At 49.0% G+C, this 23,622-nt stretch overlaps 2 protein-coding genes across 2 annotated transcripts in view; one reads left to right on the forward strand and one right to left on the reverse strand.

The window, feature by feature from the left end:
• Window positions 1–23,622, forward strand: part of LOC123345648 (protein S100-A16-like) — a 643,389-nt gene that overhangs the window by 140,795 nt on the left and 478,972 nt on the right. The gene's annotated exons all lie outside the window — the stretch shown is intronic.
• Window positions 9,049–22,436, reverse strand: LOC123345638 (killer cell lectin-like receptor subfamily B member 1B allele A). The gene is made up of 6 exons (XM_044982630.1): window positions 22,358–22,436; window positions 12,902–13,000; window positions 12,374–12,523; window positions 10,718–10,872; window positions 9,592–9,704; window positions 9,049–9,172 (listed from the first exon to the last, which is right to left on the reverse strand). The coding sequence occupies exons 1-6, from the start codon at window positions 22,434–22,436 to the stop codon at window positions 9,049–9,051; spliced, it is 720 nt and encodes a 239-aa protein (XP_044838565.1).

A 23,622-nucleotide genomic window follows, 5' to 3' on the forward strand; every position in this document is an offset into this window, starting at 1 on the left:
GTAGCTGTCTGGCGTTGCAAGCTTCCACAGGGCTATCGCCACTCGCTTCTCTACTGTGAGGGCTGCTCTCATCTTGGTATTATGGCGTTTCAGGGCAGGGGCAAGCAAGTCACAAAGTTCCATGAAAGTGCTCTTACGCATGCGAAAGTTTCGCAGCCACTGGGAATCGTCCCACACCTGCAACACAATGCGGTCCCACCAGTCAGTGCTTGTTTCCCGGGCCCAAAATCGGCGTTCAATGGATAGAATCTGCCCCATTACCATCAGGATCTCCAAAGCGCCGGGGCCCGCGGTTTGAGATAATTCTGTGTCCACGTCCTCATCACTGTCATCGCCGCGCTGCCGTATCCGCCTCTTACTCGCCTCGGTTCGAAGGTCCTGGTTCAGCATATACTGCACGAGAGTGCGCGAGGTGTTTAAAACATCCACGATTGCGGTATGGAGCTGAGCAGGGTCCATGCTTGCTGTGCTATGGCGTCTGCACGGTTCACCAAGCAAAAAAGGCGCGAAACGGTTGTCTGCCGCTGTCAGGGAGGGAGGGAGGGGTGAGGCTGTACCCAGAACCACCCGCGAAAATGATTTTTGCCCCATCAGGCACTGGGATCTCAACCCGGAAATGCCAAGGGGCGGGGGAGGCTGCGGGAACTATGGGATAGCTACGGGATAGCTACCCACAGTGCAACGCTCCAGAAATCGACGCTAGCCTCGGACCATGGACGCACACCACCGATTTAATGTGTTTAGTGTGGCCGCGCACACTCGATTTTATAAAATCTGTTTTACAAAACCGGTTTATGCAAATTCGGAATAGTCCCATAGTGTAGACGTACCCTTACACTGGCAGCAGGGGCCTGCCAGGAGAACAGAGCACTCTGTTATTAACCGTGAGCTCATCCCAGAAACTAATCACTGGAGTTGGCAAGAAAGGAGAGAAGCAGCACACGTGCTGATTTTTAGTGGCACTCTGCTGCCAGCCGGGGTCCCGGCCACTGGCCCCGCAGACGCCGCTGCCTGCCTGGATGGTCGGAACCCCTGTAATTTACTGTAATTTAAGGTTTTGCCTGCCATGGGGTGGAGGATGGAACCCCAAACTGGCAGCGGGCTGAGCTGCTCAGTCCTCTGCCGATCTGGGGTTCGGTCCACCGGCACGCGAAACCTTAAATTACCGTAAATAAATGAAGACTTAGCACACCACTTCTCAAAGGTTGCCAACCCCTGGTCTAGTGGCTAGAATGGCACAGACTGTTATGATCTGTGTACGGTAGGTAGGCTCTACATTGGATTCAACCAGGAGCAACTCCCCTCTTTTCTTTTGGGTAGATAGAGGGGAGATCTGGGCAGCGGTGGGGCAAAGCTGTGGGTCAGGAGGGGGGATTGTAGCAACACCCTGTCTCTGGGGATGAACACAAGAGCTTTAGATCTTGGATGGGGCCAGCCAGCCCCCCAAGCAACCCCATGGAAAGGGGACCCTTTCAGCCCTGTCTCTCCTCTCAATCCTTCCACCCTACTTCAGCTTTTCTCATCTGCACCCCAGATCCCCTGCCCCAGGGGTCTCTCGCGGGCTGAGTCCTTCACTTTTAACCAGCTACATCTCTGCCTTTCTGGGTGTGTGGGGGGTGGAATTTCTCCCTTCTCCCAGCACCCTGTTGAGCCCAGTAACTGGTGTTTGGCTGAGGCACGTCTCCACTCTATTTGCAATGGGAGCTGAGCTCTTTTGACACCCTGGCCCCTGTAATGGGTGCTGGGCCGGTCTGAAAATCCAGGCTGTGGTGCAGTGTGGAGAAACCGGCCTGGAAATCACCCAGCAGCGGCCCCCCCAGCCCACTCTCCCTGTGAGGAACCTGCCAAGTAAGAAACTCCCTCCCCACTGCACATCCCCGTCCCCAGCCCAGTGGGGAGGAAGGGCCCAGACCCAGGGTGTGGCCGGGTCTTGGGAAAACAGCAGCAGGGAAGCAGGGGCGGCTCTAGGCACCAGCTAAACAAGCTGGTGCCTAGGGCGGCAAAATATAGGGGGCGGCATAAGACTGGGGCCCCAGCTCATCCCACCGCTGTGAGGCAAGGAGCGGCCCGTCCTCTGCAGCCGAGGCAGGGCCGCACTACCGGCTCTCGCTTGGGGGGGGGGGGTGGCCACTGACCACGGGAGGGTGGCGCGAACAAGCGGAGCAGGAGTAGCCCGACCTCTGCAGCTGGGGCAGGGCCGTGCTACCGGCTCCGCTTGGGGGAGAGGGATGGCCTCTTACTGCGGAAGAGCGGCGGGACCCGGTAGCGCTGCAGAAGATGGGCCGCTCCTCCTCCGCTTGTTCGCTCCATAGCCGCCATCCCCCCCGGCGCCTCAGCGCATCCTAAACAGCGCTGCAGCCGCGTGGCTCGGGGGGGGGGGGAGGAGGGGCTGAGCTCCGCCCCGCTCCGAGCCGCGTGGTCAGGGGGCGGGGCTGTGAGCTCCAAGCCAAGCGGCTCCTCCCCTGACCACGCGGCTCTGAGCGGGGAAGAGCTCAGCCCCACCGGAGCCATGCGGCTGCAGCGCTGTGCAGGGCCGCTTCTCGAGGCACGCGGTGAGCCGGGGGTAAGCAGCCGGGGCCGGGGGGTTGGCTAAGGGGCAGGGAGTCCTGGGGACACTCAGGGGGCAGGGAGGGGGCAGAGGTTCTGTGAGGGGGGCGGTCAAGGGACAGGGAGGCAGGGCCGGCTCTAGGTTTTTTGCTGCCCCCCGTCCCAGCCCTGGGCTCCCCCCCTGTACCCTCCTGCTGCCCTCTCCCCACCCTGCTGCTGCCCCAGCCCTGGGCTCCCCCCCCCCCATCAGTGCCTCCCCCCCCACACCTCCTGCCGCCCCAGCCCTGGGTCACTGGTAACTCGCTCCCAGGGCAGGTCATTCAGCAGGAATTTTGGATGTGCACAAAACACAGACAGGATTGGTTCCCATATGGTTACAGAGCCGCAGTAAAGTGGAACAATTTTCAGCTTGTGTGATTGGAGGATATCTGGATGCATATTATAAGACTGTCCTCCATAAATGAGGAAAAGTTGAGGTGCCTTTATTATTCTTTTGTTCCACTCTTTCTTTCTATGGGGAATTTGCCAATGCAATATCACTGTCCAGGGCCGGCTCCAGACCCCAGCGCGCCAAGCGCGCGCTTGGGGCGGCATCCCGCGGGAGGGCGGCAGGCGGCCCCGGTGGGGGAGGTCCACCGGAGCCGCGGACCGGCGACCGCCAAAGTGCCCCCCGCGGCATGCCGGCACAAATCCTAGAGCCGCCCCTGCCGGCAGCTGCAGGGAGCCCAGAGCCTTTTAAATCCCAGCCGCGGCCGGGAGTCAGAGGGCTCTGCGCTGCCCGCAGGGGCAGGGAGCCCAGAGCCCTTTGAATCCCAGCCCCTGGCCGCTGATTGCCCCCTCCCCAGACCCTTGCCCCAACTGCCCCCCAGGACCCCCACCCCTATCTAAGCACCACTGGTCCTTGTCCCCCGATTACCCCCTCCTGAGACCCCTGCCCCTAACTGCCCCTTGGGACCCCAGCCCCTATCTAAGCCTCCCTTCTCCTTGTCCCCAACTGCCCCCTCCTGAGACCCCACCCAACTTCCCCCCAGGACCCCACTCCCTACCTGTCCCTGATAAACCTCCTGGACTCCCATGCCTATCCAATTGCTGCCTGTCCCCTGACTGCCCCTCCGAACCTCTGCCCCATCCAACCCTCCCTGCTCCTTGTCCCTTGACTGCCCCCCGGAACCCTCTACCCCTTCTCCAACCCCCAAAGCACTTACTGTGCCACTCAGACCAGCGTGTCTGGCTCCGTGCAGCTCCAGACAGTTGCTGCCATGCTCCCCCATGGAGCCCACAGCCCTCTCCCACCCCCAGCATGCCTTCCAGATTTGAACACCTCAAAATTCAGGAGTGCTCAAGTTCGGTTTGGGCAGCTTTTACTTCATTTCTCCCAAACCAAATATACTGATCCACTGTAACTTGCTGTAGAAAAAGTAAGATAAAATTGAGCAAGAAATGCTTATTAGGACTGGAATTGCTATTTTCAACAGCCATTGCCTTTTTGTTTGTTTAAAAGACAGTGATATTGCATTGGCAAATTCCCCCATAGAAAGAAAGAGTGGAACAAAAGAATAATAAAGGCTCCTCAACTTTTCCTCATTTATGGAGGACAGTCTCATAATATGCATCCAGATCTCCTCCAATCACACAAGCTGAAAATTGTTCCACTTTACTGCAGCTCTGTAAGCATATGGGAACCAATCCTGTCTGTGTTTTGTGCACATCCAAAATTCCGGCTGAATGACCCGCCCTGGGAGCGAGTTACCAGTGACCCAGGGCTGGGGCGGCAGGAGGTGTGTGTGGGGGGCCACTGGTGTGGGGGAGCCCAGGGCTGGGGCAGCAACAGGGTGGAGGGAGGGCACTGGTGGGGAGGAAAGGGGGAAGCCCAGCGCTGGGGTGGCAGGGTGTGTGTGGGTGGGGGGAGAGCCCAGGACTGGGGCAGCAGGAGGGTACGGGGGGAGCCCAGGGCTGGGAAGGGGGGCAGCCAAATTTTTTTTTGCTTGGGGCAGCAAAAAACCTAGAGCCGGCCCTGAGGGAAGCCAGGCGCCGCGGGAGAAATCCCCAGGGAGCTGCGGACCGAGCAGGCTGCAGGGGCGGGGCTGGGAGCAGGGTGGGTGAGTTGGTTCCAGCCCAAGAGGAGGCGGCTCCAGTCTTGACTATAACCCGTTCCCGGCTCCGCATTGATTCATTGTTTCCAGCCAGGGCCGCCCAGAGGATTCCGGGGGCCCGGGGTCTTTGGTGGCGGGGGGCCCTTCTGTTTTGGGACCCGCCGCCGAAGTGCCCCGAAGACCCGTGGCGGGGCCCCCCCCCCGCTGCTGAAGTGCAGCCCGGTCTTCGGCGGTAATTCGGCGGAGGGGGGCCCCCGCCGCGGGTCTTCGGGGCACTTCGGCGGCGGGTCCCGGAACGGAAGGGCCCCTCGCCGCCGAATTACCTCCGAAGACCGAGCTGAACTTCGGCGGCGGGTCCCACTCTGTCTTCGGCGGTAATTCGCCAGTGGGGGGTCCTTCTGCCCGGGAGCGGAAGGACCCCCCGCCGGCGAAGACCGGGAGCGGCAGAAGCTCCTGCGCCGGGCCGCACAAGAGTTTGCCGGGCACCCCGGAGCGAGTGAAGGACCCCGCTCCAGGGGCCCCGAAAAACTCTGGTGGGGGCCCCCGTGGGGCTCGGGGCCTGGGGCAAATTGCCCCTCTTGCCCCCCCTCTGGGCGGCCCTGTTTCCAGCAGCCGTTTGTGATTGTGGACAGAAGCTCTGCAAGCCCGGGCCGGGTGAGAGGGGACCGGACCGGGCCGGACCAGACCAGGGCTCTGCGCTTCGCTCCGGGCTGGGCGGGAGGGGCCGGGCGCTCAGTTCTCCGGGCTGGGCGGGAATGTATTTGTTTGGGGGGGACCAGGCTGGGGCAGGTGGATATTTTGTGGGGGCTGTAACCAGGCTGGGTGGGTTTGTTTTTGGGAGGTGAATGGGGGGGCAGGTCCGATCTTTTGGGGTGATGGAGGGGCACAGCGAGCTATGTAGAAACGGAGCATGCGCAGTGTGGCTCCTGTTGACTTCCAACGCCAAGGCAGTAGGTCAGGGGTTCTCAAACTGGGTCGGGACCAGGGGCGGCTCTAGGAATTGCTGCGCCCCAAGCAGGGCGGCGAGCTGCGGGGGGGGGGAGGCGCTCTGGTGGTCGCCGGTCCCGCGGCTCAGGTGGACCTCCTGCAGACGTGCCTGCGGGAGGTCCACCAGAGCTGCCTGCCGCCCGCCCCCCCAAGCGTGCGCTTGGCGGGCTGTGGTCTGGACTGCCCTGTATGTAAACTGTCTTTTACTAAAAACCTGGGGTTTTAAACCTAAGGTGTTTCTGCCTGTTCTTTTTCATTGAAACACTTATGCCAAGGGGGTTAAATAAAGAAATGTGTCTTCATTTAGGCATGTCTTTTCAAGTGTTTATACCTTTTCAAGACTTTCACCTTTCTTTGTTAAAAAGTGGGGGAAGAAGCAATCTTCTTCTTTCTAATTCAATGGTTTACAAAATAAGGGGTTTATAAACTGTTACTAAAAACCTGGGGTGCTTCTGCCTGCTTTTTTTAAAAAGCAGGTAAAGAAGCAAACTCCTTCTCTGTGATCCACTGACTCACAGAGGTTGCTTTGCTAACAGGAGCTTTGCTGCAAAAGCCTATTTCACATTGTGCTTACTAAAAAATAACACCTGTTAGTCTAAAACGTAGGGGGAAACTTTAAAAAATGGTGTGTTACTAAAAGCTTATGGTTTTAACTTTTATAAAAACCGCTCTGTAAAAAGGCTACATGGCAAAAAAAAAATGCTGAGGGTCTGTTTCTTTAGATAAGACTAAAAACAGTTAAAAGGGAGGGGGGAGAGGGAAGGAGGGGAAGGAGGGAGTTGACTCTTGTTTAAAATCTTGGGACTCTGGGATTGGTTCAGGAAAATGAATTCTATGATGCTGCTGTAGAACAACCTCTGATTGGGCCGATCCAAAGGCGGTGCTAAGTCTGAGGGTCTGAACCAGGGACAGAAAGACTTAAAAGGTGAGAATTCTCTCTCTCTCTCTCTCATTTTCTCTGACTCAGCCATGTGCTGTCTATCTTTGCCCTCTGCAGAGGGGCTCTTTTCCCTTTTCTTGCCCTGTTCTTTTTAACCTCTCTTTTTTTCTTAACCTACCCTGGTACTGAATGCTTTTCTAGTCACTTTTTTACCATGTGCTTACTAAACAGGCTTTGCCTTCGTCATTCCCTTTTCAAACCTAGTTTTTAATGTTTTTAAATGCTTTTTTATTCACTTTTTTTTACCATGTGTTTACCAATCAGGTTTTGCCTTTCCCTTTTTAAACCTAGTTTTCAATATTATTTAACTCTTTTTTTCTTATACTAACCCTTTAAAAACAAATATTTCCTTTTTTCTTTAAGTTCTTTCTATTCTTGAATAACCTGCCTTCACCAGCCTCTCTCCTTATTCAATCACATCCAATAACCTTTCTTTCCTTTTTTCTCTAAATCTCACTCAAAATTTCTTTTTCGTCTTTAAACTCTCTCACTCTCTTCTTTCAACCTTTTTCTCTCCATGTACCCAAGCACAAATATACACTTGCACAAACACTTCCGCTAGTCAAACACATCCACACACACACACACTTTTTCAAAATGGCCGATGGCGCCACAATTTGGTGCCAACTGAAACGAGGTGGGACATAAGCCCTAAAAGGGGCGTGGAAATTGCATGGTCAAAATTGCATGTTGATGAATTCTATCGAGTTTATTACTACTTAGGATGAAATTTAATAGTGAAAAGTGCAAGGTCATGCATTTAGGGATTAATAACAAGAATTTTAGTTATAAATTGGGGACGCATCAGTTGGAAGTAACAGAGGAGGAGAAGGACCTTGGAGTACTGGTTGATCACAGGATGACTATGAGCTGCCAATGTGATATGGCCATGAAAAAAGCTAATGCGACTTTAAGATGCATCAGGCGAGGTACTTCCAGCAAAGATAAGGAGGTGTTAGTACGGTTATACAAGGCACTGGTGAGGCCTCATCTGGAATACTGTGTGCAGTTCTGGTCTCCCATGTTTAAGAAGGATGAATTCAAACTGGAACAGGTTCAGAGACGGGCTACTAGGATGATCCGAGGAATGGAAAACCTGTCTTATGACAGGAGACTCAAAGAGCTTGGCTTGTTTAGCCTAACCAAAAGAAGGCTGAGGGGGGATATGATTGCTCTTTATAAATATATCAGAGGGATAAATATTAGGGAGGGAGAGGAATTATTTAAGCTCAGTACCAATGTGGACACAAGAACAAATGGATATAAACTGGACACTAGGAAGTTTAGACTTGAAATTAGACGAAGGTTTCTAACCATTAGAGGAGTGAAGTTCTGGAACAGCCTTCCAAGGGGAGTAGTGGGGGCAAAAGACATATCTGGAGGGGATGGTATGATGGGATAGCCTAATTTTGGCAATTAATGTGGTTATTGGTCTTTGATTATCAGCAGGTAAGTATGCCCAGTGGTCTGTGATGGGATGTTAGATGGGGTAGGATCTACAGAGTTACTACAGAGAATTCTTTCCTGGGTGCTGGCTGGTGAGTCTTGCCCACATGCTCAGGGTTTAACTGATCACCATATTTGGGGTCAGGAAGGAATTTTCCTCCAGGGCAGATTGGCAGAGGCCGTGGAGGTTTTTCGCCTTCCTCTGCACATGGGGCACAGGTCACTTGCTGGAGGATTCTCTGCAGCTTGAGGTCTTCAGACCACGATTTGAGGACTTCAGTAACTCAGACATAGGTTAGGGGTTTGTTCCAGGAGTGGGTGGGTGAGATTCTGTGGCCTGCGTTGTGCAGGAGGTCAGACTAGATGATCATAATGGTCCCTTCATAGACCTTAAAGTCTATGAGTCTATGAGTGAACCTAACAGGTAATGATCAAGTGATCTCTCTCCTGCTGTCCATCACCACCCTCTGACAAACAGAGGCTAGGGACAATGATGATACTAAATTGCTCAAGATATCTTGAGGCTATATAGGGCTAATCTATTAGCAGTGTTCCAGAGAAGGGATTCAAATCTGGTGCACTAAACACTTGGCTATTGGATGGGGCTAGCTGCTGTCTCTTCCTCCAGTCCTCTTGTGAACCTAGCCTGGATTTTTTTAATTATTTTATTGTGCCTGAATCTATTCAGTGAATTCAACACCAGTTTGTGAATAGTCTTGTTTGACCCAAAAACTGCATTTTTTGACAAATAAACTATTCAGTGGAAATTTTCCCCCAGCTCTACTTGTGATGTCATTTCACTAGTTCTCCCTTGACCATAATCTTCCAGCCCAGACAGAGCCTGAATTTCAAATGCAAGAAAAGCCTTTTGTGCCGTCTTTATCCGCGTTATAAAAGCAGGGGGGAGGGGCAAGGGCACAAGCCCACTTTTTCCCTTTGAAGCTCCCCTTCAATATTCATCATTCATGGGACAGATTGAAACTAAAGACGATTTCTCGTTCACACAGAGAAAATACAGATAATTAATGTCATTGTCTATATCTGGAGAGCGTATTTTTCACAAATCCACTTAGATACAATAGTGCAGGTTTCAAAATAAATTTCATCTGGTTTTATCATCCCACAGCTGTTCCCTTCAGCAGGATCCTGTACATTGAACCTGGAAAGCAAAATAAATAAATAATCACTTTGGAATTTTTGAACAAGAGAATGAGGCAAAGCAGCTAAAAACGACACTTCTTGAATGTCTTCCTTAACCACTGAAAAGTTCCTATAGAGCCCAAGTTGATAAAACACTCCCTAGCCCATGATCCTGTCGTAGCAGTTGATTGGCCTTGGTCTATTTCTGAAGACACTTTTCCATATTACAAAAAAACCAGCCCTCAGGATTAGCCCAACTGCTGTGGAAGCCATTGAATGAGGCTCAGGATTCCTCTCCCTGTGCAGAGGACTCTGCCTAGCACTTAACAACCCTTGTGCCCACATGTAGCCTCTGCTCTCACCAGTGCTGGAAAGCAGCTGCCCTGTGCCTCCTGCTGCAGCACATCGTACATGGACTCGGAGGATAAAAACACTCACAGTGTTGGATTGAACAGGGAGCCGTCCACCCAAGTCCATTTCTTTGCGGGGGATGTAACAGTGAGTCCAAGCCAGAGCTGGTTTGCATCTTTGGAAGTATTTTGAATGAAAATCTGTAAATGACATGGAAGAATGAAGTGATGGGGAAGGAGGGTTAAAGTGGTTAAGGTGCTAGTAGAGACTCTGGGAACTGGGTTCAATTCCCCAGACTCCTTCTGTGACCATGGGCCAGTTGTTTAGTTTCTGTCCTGACGGGGGCAGAATTAAGGCCTTGGTACAGTCTGTGTGGGGTTGGGGGGTCATGCTGTTGGTGAGGTGTCACCGCTGGGGGGCTGGGCACAGGTTATGTGCTGTTGCTGGCCTGAACTTTTCATTTCCTTCCTTTTTAGTGTGTGGGTCTGTGTAGAGCAGGGGTGGCCAAACCGTGGCTTGTGAGCCACATGCAACTTTTTACAGTTAAATTGTGGCTTGCGGAGCCCCCCATGTACCCTCCATTCTCTGCCTACCAGACTGGGGGGGAGCTCGGGGCTTCTGCCCTGCAGCAGGGTGGTGGATCTAGGGGCTTCTGCTACAGGTGACTGGTGCCTGCTGAGAGTGGGGGGGGGCACAGTTGAAAGGTTCCCTCTCCCAACAGCTTGAGTCAAACCCCCACAGGCACCCCAGCGCCTCCACCCTGCAGCTCCCAGGTGTTAGCTCCATGGGGAGGGGCAACACCAAACCACTGGGAGCTGCGGTGAGGAGCCCCTGCTTTAGCTCCATGGGGAGAGGCAGCTCCCAGCTGTTTGCTGCTGCCTCTGCCCACAGCCGCAGCTCCCAGTACAGGGAAAGGGCCCGGTGGCACCATGTGACCAAGTGGCACCAGCAAACCCTGGGAAAAATCTAGGGGGGGCCTGTGCCCCCTGCGGGGCTGAAGCCCTGAGACCCTCCCACCCCTGCAGGGCTGAAGCCTGAGTCCTGGCAGGAGCACCTGGCTCTAGAACCTCCGAAGATTGTTGTGTGCGGCTCAGAGGGTCAGTAAGTTTGGCCACCCCTGATATAGAGCAACCTTGACAGACACACACCACATTGGTTTTGTGTATTAATTGTTACTAGTGATGCTCATATCCCCACGACAAGTTTTATTTACCATCTCATCCTGGTCCCGGATCACCAGCAGCCGAGAGCTCCTCCTTGAACAGTCATCACGGCTCTTGTCCCAGGGATTTTTTTCCTTAGACACCCAGTAGCACTTGTCCCTGCGCAGCAGCCAGTTTGGGGGGCAGAGCTTGCACCCTGCTCCCTCTGGGGGGAAAATGGAAATGCTTAATGGAGCTGAAGGTTCTGAACTGCATCACGCTCATGCACAGGCCTTCAGGCTCGACATTTCCAGTAGAGCTATGACTTGGCTTTGTTTGAGGATGGGTCTAATATTTAAGCAGCAGGTGCTACAAGCCGGGGCGGGGAGGGGTATTGGTGAAGCTGTGAGTCCTCAGTCCTGAAATAGCACCGGCTAATGCAGGTCAGGCTCAACTGGAATCCTCCTTCACCTCCTCCCCTCAGCTACTGTAGTGTTCCTGTGCACTGCATAACAGCCATTACATTTCCCCATAGAGATGGCTGCATGCCAGGTGGGGTAGATGATACTACATATACAAGAGTTAAAAGAACTTTATTTAGGTTGCAAAGTCAGAATTGGAAATGCCACATTCATGGTTGCCCGTGCAACTGTAATTCAGCCTGAGTGTGGGTTCATCCTGTGCACTGGATGCTTGGGGAGCCATAATGTACATGGGAACCAAACAAGCCTGTGCACTGAATGAGGCAGCAGCCCTGAGGAAAAATAGAAGGTAGTCATGCAATAAAGAGCATATCATACCGCAAACACAAATGGGGGCGGAATTAAGGTTGTGTGGGTAATTGTAAATCTGGCATTTCCTAATTTTCAAGAGCTTGGCTTTGTAACTGTCTGTTCTCTTAATGCAGTATTGTGTTTAGTGTCCTAGTTTTTTAAAAACATATAAAACAATTCTATTACATGCAACTGGAACAACTTCCCCATCCTGAATCAGCAGCAGGGTTTGGACCCTGGATCTTCACACCACACTGCTACCGCTCAGTGCTAGCTGGTAACAGGGAAAGTCTGTTATCCTCAGGGGAGGAGGCAGGGAATGGGCCTGTGTGGCCAATGGGAGCAGAGCCAGCTCCCTCTCCCTCCCCAGGAGGAGCTTCTGCCCCATGTGGTGTTTCTATGGATGGAAGTTCCTGGGCCCATGTGCTGGATGAGGAGGGGGAGCCTGGCCCAGCTCTCACCCTCTCCTCACCTCCATCTCCATCTGCTGTGGTAGCTCCCAGTGCAGGGTGTGCTGCAGTGGCAGGGTGAGCTCAGCACTTTTGACTTTTCATGCTGTTATTTGTCAGTTTTCCTGAGCATCACAAGCAAGGTGGGAAGTGGTGACTCTTCCAAAGTTCACATCTCAGCAAAACCTGGATGAAATTTCATGGGCCAAAGAAAACACGTTTCTCCAGCCTGAGGGCTCCCCTCACCCCATAGTTCAAAGGCATGTTGCAAACAATGGAAGTGTGAGAGCTTCTCCAAAGATAACACAAGACTTTTTTACAACAGAAGCATTGGGGAAAGTAAACAGGACTCACTACCAGATAGCAGCTACCCTATATGTAGTTTGTAAAGCAATAGGATATTTATTGCACTTATTGAAGTGGTTTGTCCCCTCCACTTAGAGTTACCCTAACTGACCACTAGATGTCACTGCAATACAGGAAGCTGAGAAGGAGCTCAGGTTACCTGTTGAGTTGCTGTGAGATGATTCACACACAAATTGTTTCAAGTGGAAATGGAAATCTTTTAGGCCAGTGCTGCAGTTGGATTGATGGATGAGTGTCTCCCGGGTACCCTTGTTCTCCAGTGAATTCAGAGATCCTTTGGTCTGAAAAACTTCAGAACAGCATAAGCATGAATAGCGACTACTCCGTAGGGCTCAGCAAACTGGGAATGAGGGTGTGTGCAACAACAAATCATTACCTACTGTTGCTATCAAATTCAGAACTGGGCCAGAGAGAGAGAACACGACAGAGAAAGAGAAAATTGCATTTATTACACATTATAAGGTGTCTTCCACTTTTCCCTGTGCACACTGAACAGTGACGTTGTGAGAGCTGGATCACAGGGGGCTCAACCTTGTGATATTGTTCTCTTTGTGGTGATAACGAAGTGTCCAGGACATTATTCACAAGAAGTTTGCAATCAGAAATATGGGGGGAGAGGACATTTCAGGGTGCTGCATTTTGCACAAATTAATTTTGAACTGCTTACCCCGAACGCCCATGGCTATCACAGCTCCCAGCAGGATGAGGATCCCAGCTGCTCCAAGCCCTGCAGCGAGTCGATGCCAGTGGGGACTCTGAGTGTGATCTGGAAGAGTCGGGGTTTAGTGAAATATCCTCTGCAGGTTAATGCATGAAATAATAATGGCCACCTGCTGTCCTGTGGAGCCTGTGCAGCACCCTCCAATGGGCATTTGTGTTCCTCCTCACATAATACCAGGAATAGTTTTAAACTTGTCAGTTAAGGGCATGTCACTTTGAGGGCAGCCCTGTGCCGAAACAGAGCAAAATACTAACAAATCCCACTGTCAATTATTTAACAACACAGTTCTATCCCTCTTACAATGCTGGGTATTTGACCATGTTATATGGCGAGTCTGTGTGTCAGCCCCCTCAGGACAGTGGTTCTTAACCTTTCTGGGGTCAGGACACATTTGTAAATCTCAATGGCCTGTCATGACCCAGTAAATAGCATTAGTTCAATAAGCACCTGCCTTACTCCATAGCTTACCCACAACACATAATATACACATTTGTGTACCAAGTACTAAACAGCAAACCATACCTACCAGAGCAGCAGCGTCCGTGGCTTCTGTCCTGGGGCTGGCTGGGCTCGGCTCCCCACTCTGGGTGTTGTGACTTCCGGGGGTCACAGCGCTGCTCAGGTTTGGCCTGGCTTCCCTGACGGGGGGCGGGGGGCAGCTGGGCCAAACTTGTGTGAGTGGCATTGTGACCCAGTGCACAGGCTCGTAGCGCCACTGCCTGGTCACCCCCCGTCATCATGGCCGAGGTTGGTGGGCCAAGCCTGAGTGGCGCTGAGCTCCTGTGCAGCAGGTCACAACGCCCAGAGCAGCTCGCTGAGCCCACCCAGCCTTGCAGACCTCTAAGTCCTTCCCCCCTTTCTGCAGAAAGGAGTTACCCATGTTCAGTCTGTTACACCTCTGTTCAAGGACAGCCAGGAGATTTGTATATAAACAAGCTCCAGCTTGAGACCGGATCACTAATTTCACCTCCAATGGGAAACTGACCTGCTAGACCCAAAGTCTCCTAACGCTGGGCTAAACAGCAACAATATCAAGGCAGTCAGAGTCACTGGATCAATACCAACTAGTTACACATTTGCCTAGTGATCTAGAACAGTTTAATATAACCAGAGGCTCGCACACTTTGTACTATCTGTTGGCTGAGCTCATTGCACATGCCAGGGGCTCCTTCCATCCCTCCATTCCCCCCAAAAGCTCCCTGGGTGCCCCCTTCACCTCCCTGTACTGCAGAGATTCCCTGCAACTCCCTCAATCTCCCCCTGCCAGGAGATCTGATGGTATGATAGGATACCGGGCTTAGTCAATAGGTTAATTAAGTGCCACACTGGTAAATAGTACAATGGGTCAATGATATGATATTCTTAACCTTTTTCCAGAGGGTATGGCTGGAGAGTCTTGCCCGCATGCTCGGGGTTCAGCTGACCGCCATATTTGGGGTCGGGAAGGAATTTTCCTCCAGGGTAGATTGGCTGTGGCCCTGGAGGTTTTTCGCCTTCCTCCGAAGCATGGGGCAGGGGTCACTTGCTAAGGAGTGGGGGGATCGGCTTATGTGGCCTGCATCTTGCAGGAGGTCAGACTAGATGATCATATTGGTCCCTTCTGATCTTGAATTCTATGATTCTATGATCTGTGCCCTCCATTCCCCATCCCCCATAACAGTGTCCTCTTTTCTTTCCCCCATGCTGCCCCCCTTCCACACCAGGGTCCCCCATTTCCCCCCATGTCAGCAGTTCTGTGTTCCCCTCATTCCTCCCTTCTCCCCACTCCAGGTCCCCCATTCTCCCCTCATGACTGGAGTTAACTTCAAAGCAAGGGGCGTTGGTTTAACAGTGGTGGTTCACAAACTGTCTGCGTTGCCTATTCTTCATCAGAGGAAACCCCCTGCTGGGACCGTTTCTGTGAAAAGTCCTGTCCGCCTGCCCGAGAGCGATAAATACTGGACCTTGGGCATGGTCCTGCTATCTCTGATCTGCTGAGCTCTGGCACAGGGGGAGCTTCAGCTATTGGACTGAGATCCCCAGGGGGATGCCCTGAAAGATTCATGAAAGGCCTCTAAGAGACTGACACAGGGTTAGCTGATGTTATACCTCTGCCAACAACTGGACTCATATTCTAATGCAACAGTAGTGTATCTTATCTGCTTTAACTTTTACCAACTCTCTTCTTTTCTTTTTTTATTAATAAATCATTAGTTAGTTTACTAAGGACTGGCTACCAGCACTGGATTTTGGTAACATCTTGAGCATCCTGTTACCTGGGGTAAGTGACTGATCCTTTGGGATTGGAAACCCCAATATATGTGTTTTTGTTGTTTTAATAATCTTTTATTATAAAGTCTAGTTTGCCTGGGTGGTAAACAGGGGCTGGAGAGCCTAAAGAGACTGTCTGTGGCTTCATGATCACCAGTATAGTAATTTGGAAGCACACACTTGTCACTGGATTGGTTAAATCTAAATATAGACTGTACCACCAGGCTGGGGTGGTTGCCCTGTAGTTTGGCAGGCTGGGCTGAGCTGTGTCCCTTACCAGGCAGCGTGACAGTGACACTCTACAGTTATCGTGTTACAAAGAGACAGTCAGAGAAATGCCACCCAGCTGAGTGTAAGGCCTTGCCAGCTTGGCCAATTACAGTACAACGTTAACGTGTTCCATATGCCCTATGTGACATCATAGTTGGGATATTAATATTTATTTAGCAATTGCAATTTGAATAGAATAAAAATAGAGGCTGACAACATAATCATCCAAAATTTCTTCCCCTATCTCAGCAATATCATTATACCTATAGAACAGTGGTCTCCAAAGTGCAGTGCGCACACCTCAAGGGGTGCACAAGAGGATCATTTGGGGTGCGTGGCAGGAGGAGCGCTTTTTTTTTTTTTGCTTCGGCAGTTCGGGTGGGAGTCCGAGTGGCTTTTTTTTTTTTCCTTCGGCTCGGCAGGGGGGGTGTGCTCAACATTTTTTTACTGATAGGGGTGCATGATCAAAAAAGTTTGGAGACCACTGCTATAGAAGTTACACTCTAAAGATATCAGTTTTGTAAAATAACTTGTATAATTACATTTCAAATACAACCAGCCATTTTCAAGGGACTTCTTTACCAAAAAAAAGTGTCCATCCTTTGTTAAAATATAATTCATGATTTCTTGTTTCCTCGTTATTTTAGAAATACTGATGCATATTCACTGCTCACCCCCAATCTCCTCTCATACTTACCACGGGTTCCCTCCTGTCTGTTCTAAGTCACAACTTCCCAAACTTTGACTGATCCACAAATACTGAGTCTTATAGCGTCTCTCTGCCCTCAGGAAATGTGAACACCTCATCCCTAGCCTTGGAAATGCCCCTGGCATCCTGTCCAGTTCAGAGCCCAGGAGAAGATATCCCTTTGTGCCTTCATCATTCCCCCTGGACCAGGCTTCCCGCATTTCCTCCTTTTCTCCAGCCCCATTTCCTGTATTCCTCAGATACGGGACTTTATTCTTGTCTGCACAGACACTAGTAGGCCCGTCCCTCTCTACACTTCGCCCATCGAGTGGCACGGACTTCACAACCCTCTGCACTGAATTGTCTCCCCAATGATTTTCAAATCCCATCATTTCTTCTTGGACTGTGAGACTCCCACACCTCTCCTAATAGAACAGTGAAGTCCTGCCAGATCCCTTCTGCCCTGTCATTCCTCTCACGACTCACCACATTTACTGGCCCTCACCATTTGACTTGCCCTACTATAGTATATATCGAAACTGCAATAGCTCATTTGCATCCTCCGAACAGGTTTATGAAATATATGATCTATTTTATTGTGGTAGCACCCAAAGGTTCCAGTCTGGAGCAGTCACCTGAACTCTTACTAAGGCCAGACTTACATTAGGAAATTGGGTCGGTATAACTATGTCGCTCAGTGGTGTGAATAATCCACACCCCAAGTGATGCAGTTACACCAACCTAACCCCCGATATAGCCAGTGCTGTGCTGCTAGCAGGGCTTTCTGCCACTGACATAGCTACTGCCTCTCGAGGAGGTGGAGCACGTACACTGATGGGAGGAGCCCTCCCGTCAGCATAGGCAGCATCTGCACTGAAGCGCTACAGTGGCTTTGCGGCAGTTGCACCACTGCAGCGTTTTAAGCATAGACCTGCCCTAAGAGACTGTATCATAATCTTCTCATGCCAGGGACATGACATAATCTTCTCATGCCAGGGACGCTCTCACTGAGTACAGGACACAATGGAAGAGAGCCTGAGGGTAACAGTAATAAGATCAGACATTACAGAGATTAGCTGTGTGCACAATTTGATGGTGAATTTAATTGTATAATTATGTTAGGATACCTGGAGCCTTGGGTAGGAATCTTTGTTATTTTAAATCTAAATAAAGAAACAAATAAATAAAGTAATGCAAAATTTGTTTCCTCCTTTGGTAAAGTTAAATCGTTTACCCCAAACTATCACTCAACTTAGGCATCATCGGTTGCCTGATTTTTTTGTAAGTATCACAGCAGAGATAGGGCTTGAGGAATTTGAAAGAAAAGAGGGTCATCAAAATATAACAGCCTGGCCCTTGTATTTGTATGTAGAGCCTGTCACTGACTATGACATTGTCTGAGACAGTTTGTATTTACACTGAAGTAAAGTGCCCCACAGGGCATTAAAGAAATTCAGCATCCAGCTCCAGGAGTGGTAAAGGACTCAGGTTAGCTAAGTCCTGCCAGATGCATGTTGCGTAGAACACAGACCTGTCCTTTGTTGCTAGAAAACCAGTGTCTAAACACCTACCTGACTGCGCTTCGAGTTACCGATGTGGGGTAACTATTGTGTGATCCCTGTTGCACCTTTAATATAGCTGGTGGATTGCTGGTGATGCGGGGGGTTCAGCTGATCACCAGTTTGGAGGCTGGAAGGGATATTTGCCATATGGCAGAACTGGCAAACTGCTGTGTGGGTTTTTCCCACTTTCCATTCAGCATCGAGCTGGTCTGGGTTTAGATTATAATTGTTCCAACTTTGACAGGTTCCCATGTGGTTGTAGATTAGAAAGGGATTGTTCTGATGTTCCCATAACCCAATGGCTGCCTGGGCCATGGTCCTGAGCACAGTAATGCCTGGTGAGGGGTTTTGCCTGTGCTTTGAGCTGGGGGAGCAATTCCCAGCTCGAGGAGATCTATCTCTGCTAACTCTGACTGAGCGAGTGCCCTAAAAATAGAAGGTAGCTGCAGCAGCGTGGCTGGCAGGGGAGGTGTTAGCCACTCCGAGAAGGTGCCTGTAGTCTCGGCTGGGTTTGTACTGATGTACTCGGGATGATGTGCCCGTCCTACTGCATGAGCTGGACACACTATTTTTTAAAATACCCTCTAGTTTTAGCACACTAGCTCGATCAGAACTAGCACAGGGTTTGTCTCCTCAAGCTGGGTATCTCACCCCCAGCTCGAACCGCAGACATACCCTGTGTCTCATGCAGCTTGTGGCTCCCCTCATCTTGTCTCTCCTGTCTCTAGCATGGAGGAAGGGGTAGGACTCTGGCTTACAGTCAGGGTGAGGGTGGAGAGGGGGCATGACTGTCACATTTACCCTCTAGTCTGTGGTACACCACGGCCATTCGTGCCAACTGAGATCCACACTAGGACAACCTTTCTGGGTAGTTTGGGTAGTTACCCTAATTAGGTAATAGTTTTAAATAAAGTCACAGCCTCCACATTTAACCATATAACGGTGTCTATGTCTCATTGTCTTTATGTCCACGTTAACGTCTAATTATACTTTGTCAAGTGGCTGAATTTTTAAATGCAGTTTAAAAATAAAGCAGCCAGCCTGAGCTTCGTACATGTGGAGCAATGACAGGGGAAGAGATGCCTCCTACCCTGATCACCAAATAGCCCCCTTCTTCCTCAGCAATATTCACAATTTCCTACTGCGTCACACACCATACAGCTGTTTCAGGATGCCCTCCCACAGCCCAGTGCTATTGTCGGCATGCCCTTGGAGACCTCCCCCGCCCTTCTGTAAGGGAAGAAATTGGATTGTATCTGTATCCAAACCCATCAGCTCCCCTTGTGACCCAACATAGAAAGCCTGTCAGGACAGGTAAGGCAAAGGCGGCCCTGCATTAAGGTGTAGGTACCTCTCCAATATTATGGTAGAAAAACATTACTCAAGTGAGGATTGTGTGACTGTTGAATGTGCCAGTTTCTTCATGTAAGAGGCATGTCCTGTGAATCCTTTGCTGAAAGCCCTCTGCCACAGTAACGCTATGTCTGAAACACTGTGTCATCATAACTCCTAAAATCCTCTGTGGGAACAACTCCTATACTGGTAACAGAGTGTCTTCTGAACTTGTGTGCCAAAAAGCATTGCATTATCAGTATCAGACTCCAGGGTTCTCATTTTATCTTTAACACCAACTATTTGAAGAAAACATTAAGCTCAGAAGTAGATATTTATAATTGTTATTGTATTAATTCAATTGCAATATGGAAAAGAATATGCAAGGCAAAAACAAAACAAAAAGTTCAGAAAGTCAGATTTGTTGCAAAAGAGCTCTGAAAGAAGGTAATACACCCCCTTAATTTTATTTTTTTGATAATTGGAGGTGGTATTAATCTGTGTTTATCACGGAAATGTAAGGATGGAAGGGACCTCAACAAACCATCTAGTCTATCAGCTGTGCTGAGGCAGGATTAGGTATATCAGGTCCTAGCCCATCCCTGACAGGTGTTTGGAAGCACCACACACCAGAACTTTCAGAACAGACAAACTGAATCCAGACCTGACAGTGTGTGGCAAGCTGGTGTTCTGTAGAGTCACACCCTAGTTACAGGGGCCTGTAAAGTTTCCAAGTAGACAAGTCTGTACATACGCCACTCCTGTTACTACAAACCAGAATGACATTAGCCTTTTTTTGCTAATGAACTCATGTTCAGTGTGTGATCCACTATAACCGCCAAATCCTTTTCTGCAGTACTAGTGCCCAGCCAGCTATTTGCCATTTTGGAGGTATGCATTTGATTTTTCCTTCCTACGTGTAGTACTTTGCACGTGTCTTTATTGAAATTCATATTGTTGATTTCAGACCAATTCTCCATTTACCAAGGTTGTTTTGAATTCTAATCCTGGCCTTTAAAATGCTGGCACCACTCCTAGCTGGAAACTGTCATTCACAAATTTTACTAGTGTAGTCTCCACTCCGTCATCTAAGTCATTAATGAAAATATTGAATAGTATTGGACACAGGAAAGCCACCTGTGGAACTCCACTTGATACGATCTCTCAGTTTGACAGTGAAGCATTGTTAACTACGCTCTGAGTATGGTCTTTGAACCAGTTGTACACTCATCTTATAGTAAATTCATCTAGGCCACATTTTCCTTGTTTGCTTATGCGACTGTCATGGAGGACTGTGTCAAAAGCCTTACTAAAATCCAGATATATCATGTCTACTGCTTCCCTCCATCCACTAGGCCAGTTACCTTGTCAAAGAAGGAAGTTAGATTGGTTTTGTATCATTTGTGCGTGACGTATCTGTGTTGGCTACTACTTACCACCTTATTATTCTCTAGATCTGAACAAACTGATTGTTTGATAATTTGTTCCACTATCTTTCCAGGTATTGAAGTTAGATTGACTGGTCTGTAATTTCCTGGGTCTTCCTTTTTCCTTTTTTTGAAGAAGAGTACTGTGTTTTGCTTTCTCCAGTCCTCTGGGACCTTTCCCATCCTTCATGAGTTCTCAAAGACAGTTAATGGTTCTGATATTGCTTCGGCTATTTCCTTAAATACTGTCTTGTGAATTTAATCAGGCCCTGCTGACTTGAACGCATCTATCTTATCTAAACATTCTTTAACCTGTTCCTTCCATATTCTGGCCCAAGACACTTTCCCTTTTATTGTTAATATTGTCTTAAGCATGTACTCCAAATTAATCTTTTTAGTGAAGACAGAAGCAAAAGAAGGCATTAAACACCACAACTTTCTGTGTGTCATCCTTTATTTGCTGTCTTTTCCTGTTAAGTAATGGACCTACATTTGCCAAACCAACAGGTAAAACTCAAATATCAATTTTAATTTGTATTTTGTTCACTGCCACTTTGAAATCATTTCTTAAAACTAAAACTACTCCTGTTAAAAGGCTAATTGCCACAGTCTTATTGGGTTATCACTCCACTGTACTACCGTGAAAAGAGATATTTAACATCTACACTATTTTATCAGTTCTAAAAGAGCATCAAGATTTTAAAATTTCAAATAATACTAATTGTCTGGCAAATCCTTTAAAAATTGCTCCATAATTTTTACGCTTACATTTTACATCCTTTGAAGTCAAGGATTCTTAGCCTCACTGGGGCATAAACAGGTTTCAGGGGGCCGTGACCACACACCCTTTCTTTTTGGATACATGGATGGGTGCCCTAAAACTTGTAGTAACATGGAGTTACAGTATGGAAAGCTTGAGAACCCCCTGCCTTAAGTTAACATTTAGCTCGGTTCCTCATTTCTTCATTATTCTGATATTCATTTTCCCTCTCTCCTCCCATCCTTGCTACTATGTTCCTCCGTGAGAGTCTCCTTTAAGTTACAACTTTTGAAAATTCATTTGGTAGGAGACATGTCTACTCCTCTTCTGCACTCAGAGATAGAAGGGAAGGTGGGAACATGTTCCCATTTCAGAATCCTGTGTAAAATCCCTTGGTTGCCTGTAATTTTCTCTGGTAGCCAAATTTCCCTTTTTCTCCAGCCCCAATTCCTAACCTCCTCAAATAAACATTTGGTCTTTAACCAGAGGCTAGTAAATCCTTTTCTTCACTCTGCATCTATTAGTGACACAGGCTCCATGACACAGTTACCTAAATATCTCCTCACCTCTTTTCTTCTAATCCTCTCTAATGAGACAATGAAATCCTCCCTGTTCCTGGAGCCTCCCAGGTTCCTTCTGCTCTGTTCACTCTTCCCAAGACTTGACCAATGCCCTGCTCCTTACCCCTCTGACTTATCCCACTATAGTAAATTGTAGATTCTCTAGCTTACTTCAATCCTCCAAATATGTATGTAAGTTGGCATACAATCATGTATTGTATTGCACTTGTAATTGTGTGTATACATATATATATATATAGGCTGATAGTGGCTACTCTTGCAGTGTTGTGGCTGTTTTAATACTGACATAATTCACACTATAATAATGCTTTAAAGAAATTCCATATCCAGTTCTGACAATTGTAGGGGATTTCACATTCTCAGAAGTCCCACTCTGTGAACATAACATATAGAGCTGCTCCTTGGTTCTAAAGACCTTCTTTCTGAGCTATCTGTGCTACAATTCAAATAATAAAGTAGTACATTAGGACTGCATTTTTGTAATAAAAAAGAGAGCTCATACTAGTACAAAACTAAGAAATTAAAGACTTACTGAGGTGCCGAGGTGGATGCAATGGGTTGGAAGAGGCTCCCAAAATGTTTAAATCAGCATAAACTATTTCACCTGCCATGATAAGCGCAGAGGAGGGAGAGCACGTACAGAAGAGGACGGAGTCTAAGAGTAGCCTCATTATATATGAGCTAATGTATCCAAACTCAGGAAGTGTCTGTCATCTCTCTGAAGCTTTTGTACTTCCTTTCCCCTTGGTCATTTGAGAAGTCCATGCACCCAGGCTAATCAATTAATGCCTATGTGCTAGCAAGCAGGCTGAGTTGTGCTTGAAAACACTCAGGACAGGAGAGCTGTTCTGCAGTAGGGTATTTAGGATTTCAGAAGCACAATTATTTTTCAGTAGTACAAGTAAGCTGAGCCCTGATGCATTTAGCATGGCAGCTCTGAAAAGTCACATGGCAAGAAAGTCTTGTTAAAGCATAAAAGAGGGAAATAGTCAATTGGCGTTTCCCCTCGCCTGTCAGTGGGGCAGCCATCTTCCATGTACGCCCTTCACTCTAGTTCTCTCTCTGTTGTTGGGCACTCAGCTCTTGTGTGAGCGAAAGACTCTTTTGCATGTGGTGGCAGAACTGCCTTCCCCAGGGAAAGGGGGCTCTGCTGGATCAGGACCTGAACGCAGGAGTTGTGGTGCAACCTCAGCTCCCACTGTAGCCAATGGGAGGCCAGGGCACTCAGCACTGCACAGGATAGGGCTCCATGTCTGAGGATTGATAATGCCAGAATCAGTTCAATAGACTGCAGTACTGCCAGCCCCAAATGTTCAAAACTCATGAGTCAGGCTCACCAGAAATCATTAGATTGGCTTTAAAATCACGAGATTACGTAAAAATAATAGAGTTGATGTTCTTTATTTGCCTTTGGCTTTTTGAGCCCTTAGGGTGCACTGGGGTCACATTTTGAAGCTTTCTCCACAGCCATGAGAGCTAGAAACTTACTTTTTCTTTAGGATGAAGGCTGAAATCATCACATCTCCACTTGACTCCAGGAGCTGGGGCTTTAAGGAAAACAATTATCATGAGATGCATGACAAAATCATGGAAATTGGCAGCACTGAGACTGGCTCAATAGAATTTGTGCCCACAGTAAAACTGTTCGGTTTGCATTTGCACAGTGTCATGTCAAGTGGGAAATAGAGTTGGAGGGCACTGGTCATATGCTAGTACCCTGCATCTCCTACAACACTCACTGCCACTCTCAATTCGTTAACTAGCAGGCTGACAATACAACTATAAAGTTTCAAGTCT

This window comes from Mauremys mutica, chromosome 12, assembly GCF_020497125.1.
Source record: "Mauremys mutica isolate MM-2020 ecotype Southern chromosome 12, ASM2049712v1, whole genome shotgun sequence".
Taxonomy (NCBI): Eukaryota; Metazoa; Chordata; order Testudines; family Geoemydidae; genus Mauremys; species Mauremys mutica.

Excerpts from the sequence above, each read along its gene's own strand:
- LOC123345638 (XM_044982630.1), bottom strand. The coding sequence starts at position 22,436 with ATGGCAGGTGAAATAGTTTATGCTGATTTAAACATTTTGGGAGCCTCT. Across the intron at positions 12,524-12,901 it reads GATAGCCATGGGCGTTCGGG|TTTTTCAGACCAAAGGATCT; the intron begins GTAAGCAGTTCA and ends GCTGTTCTGAAG. Across the intron at positions 9,173-9,591 it reads TCCCTGTTCAATCCAACACT|GTTCAATGTACAGGATCCTG; the intron begins GTGAGTGTTTTT and ends TTTGCTTTCCAG.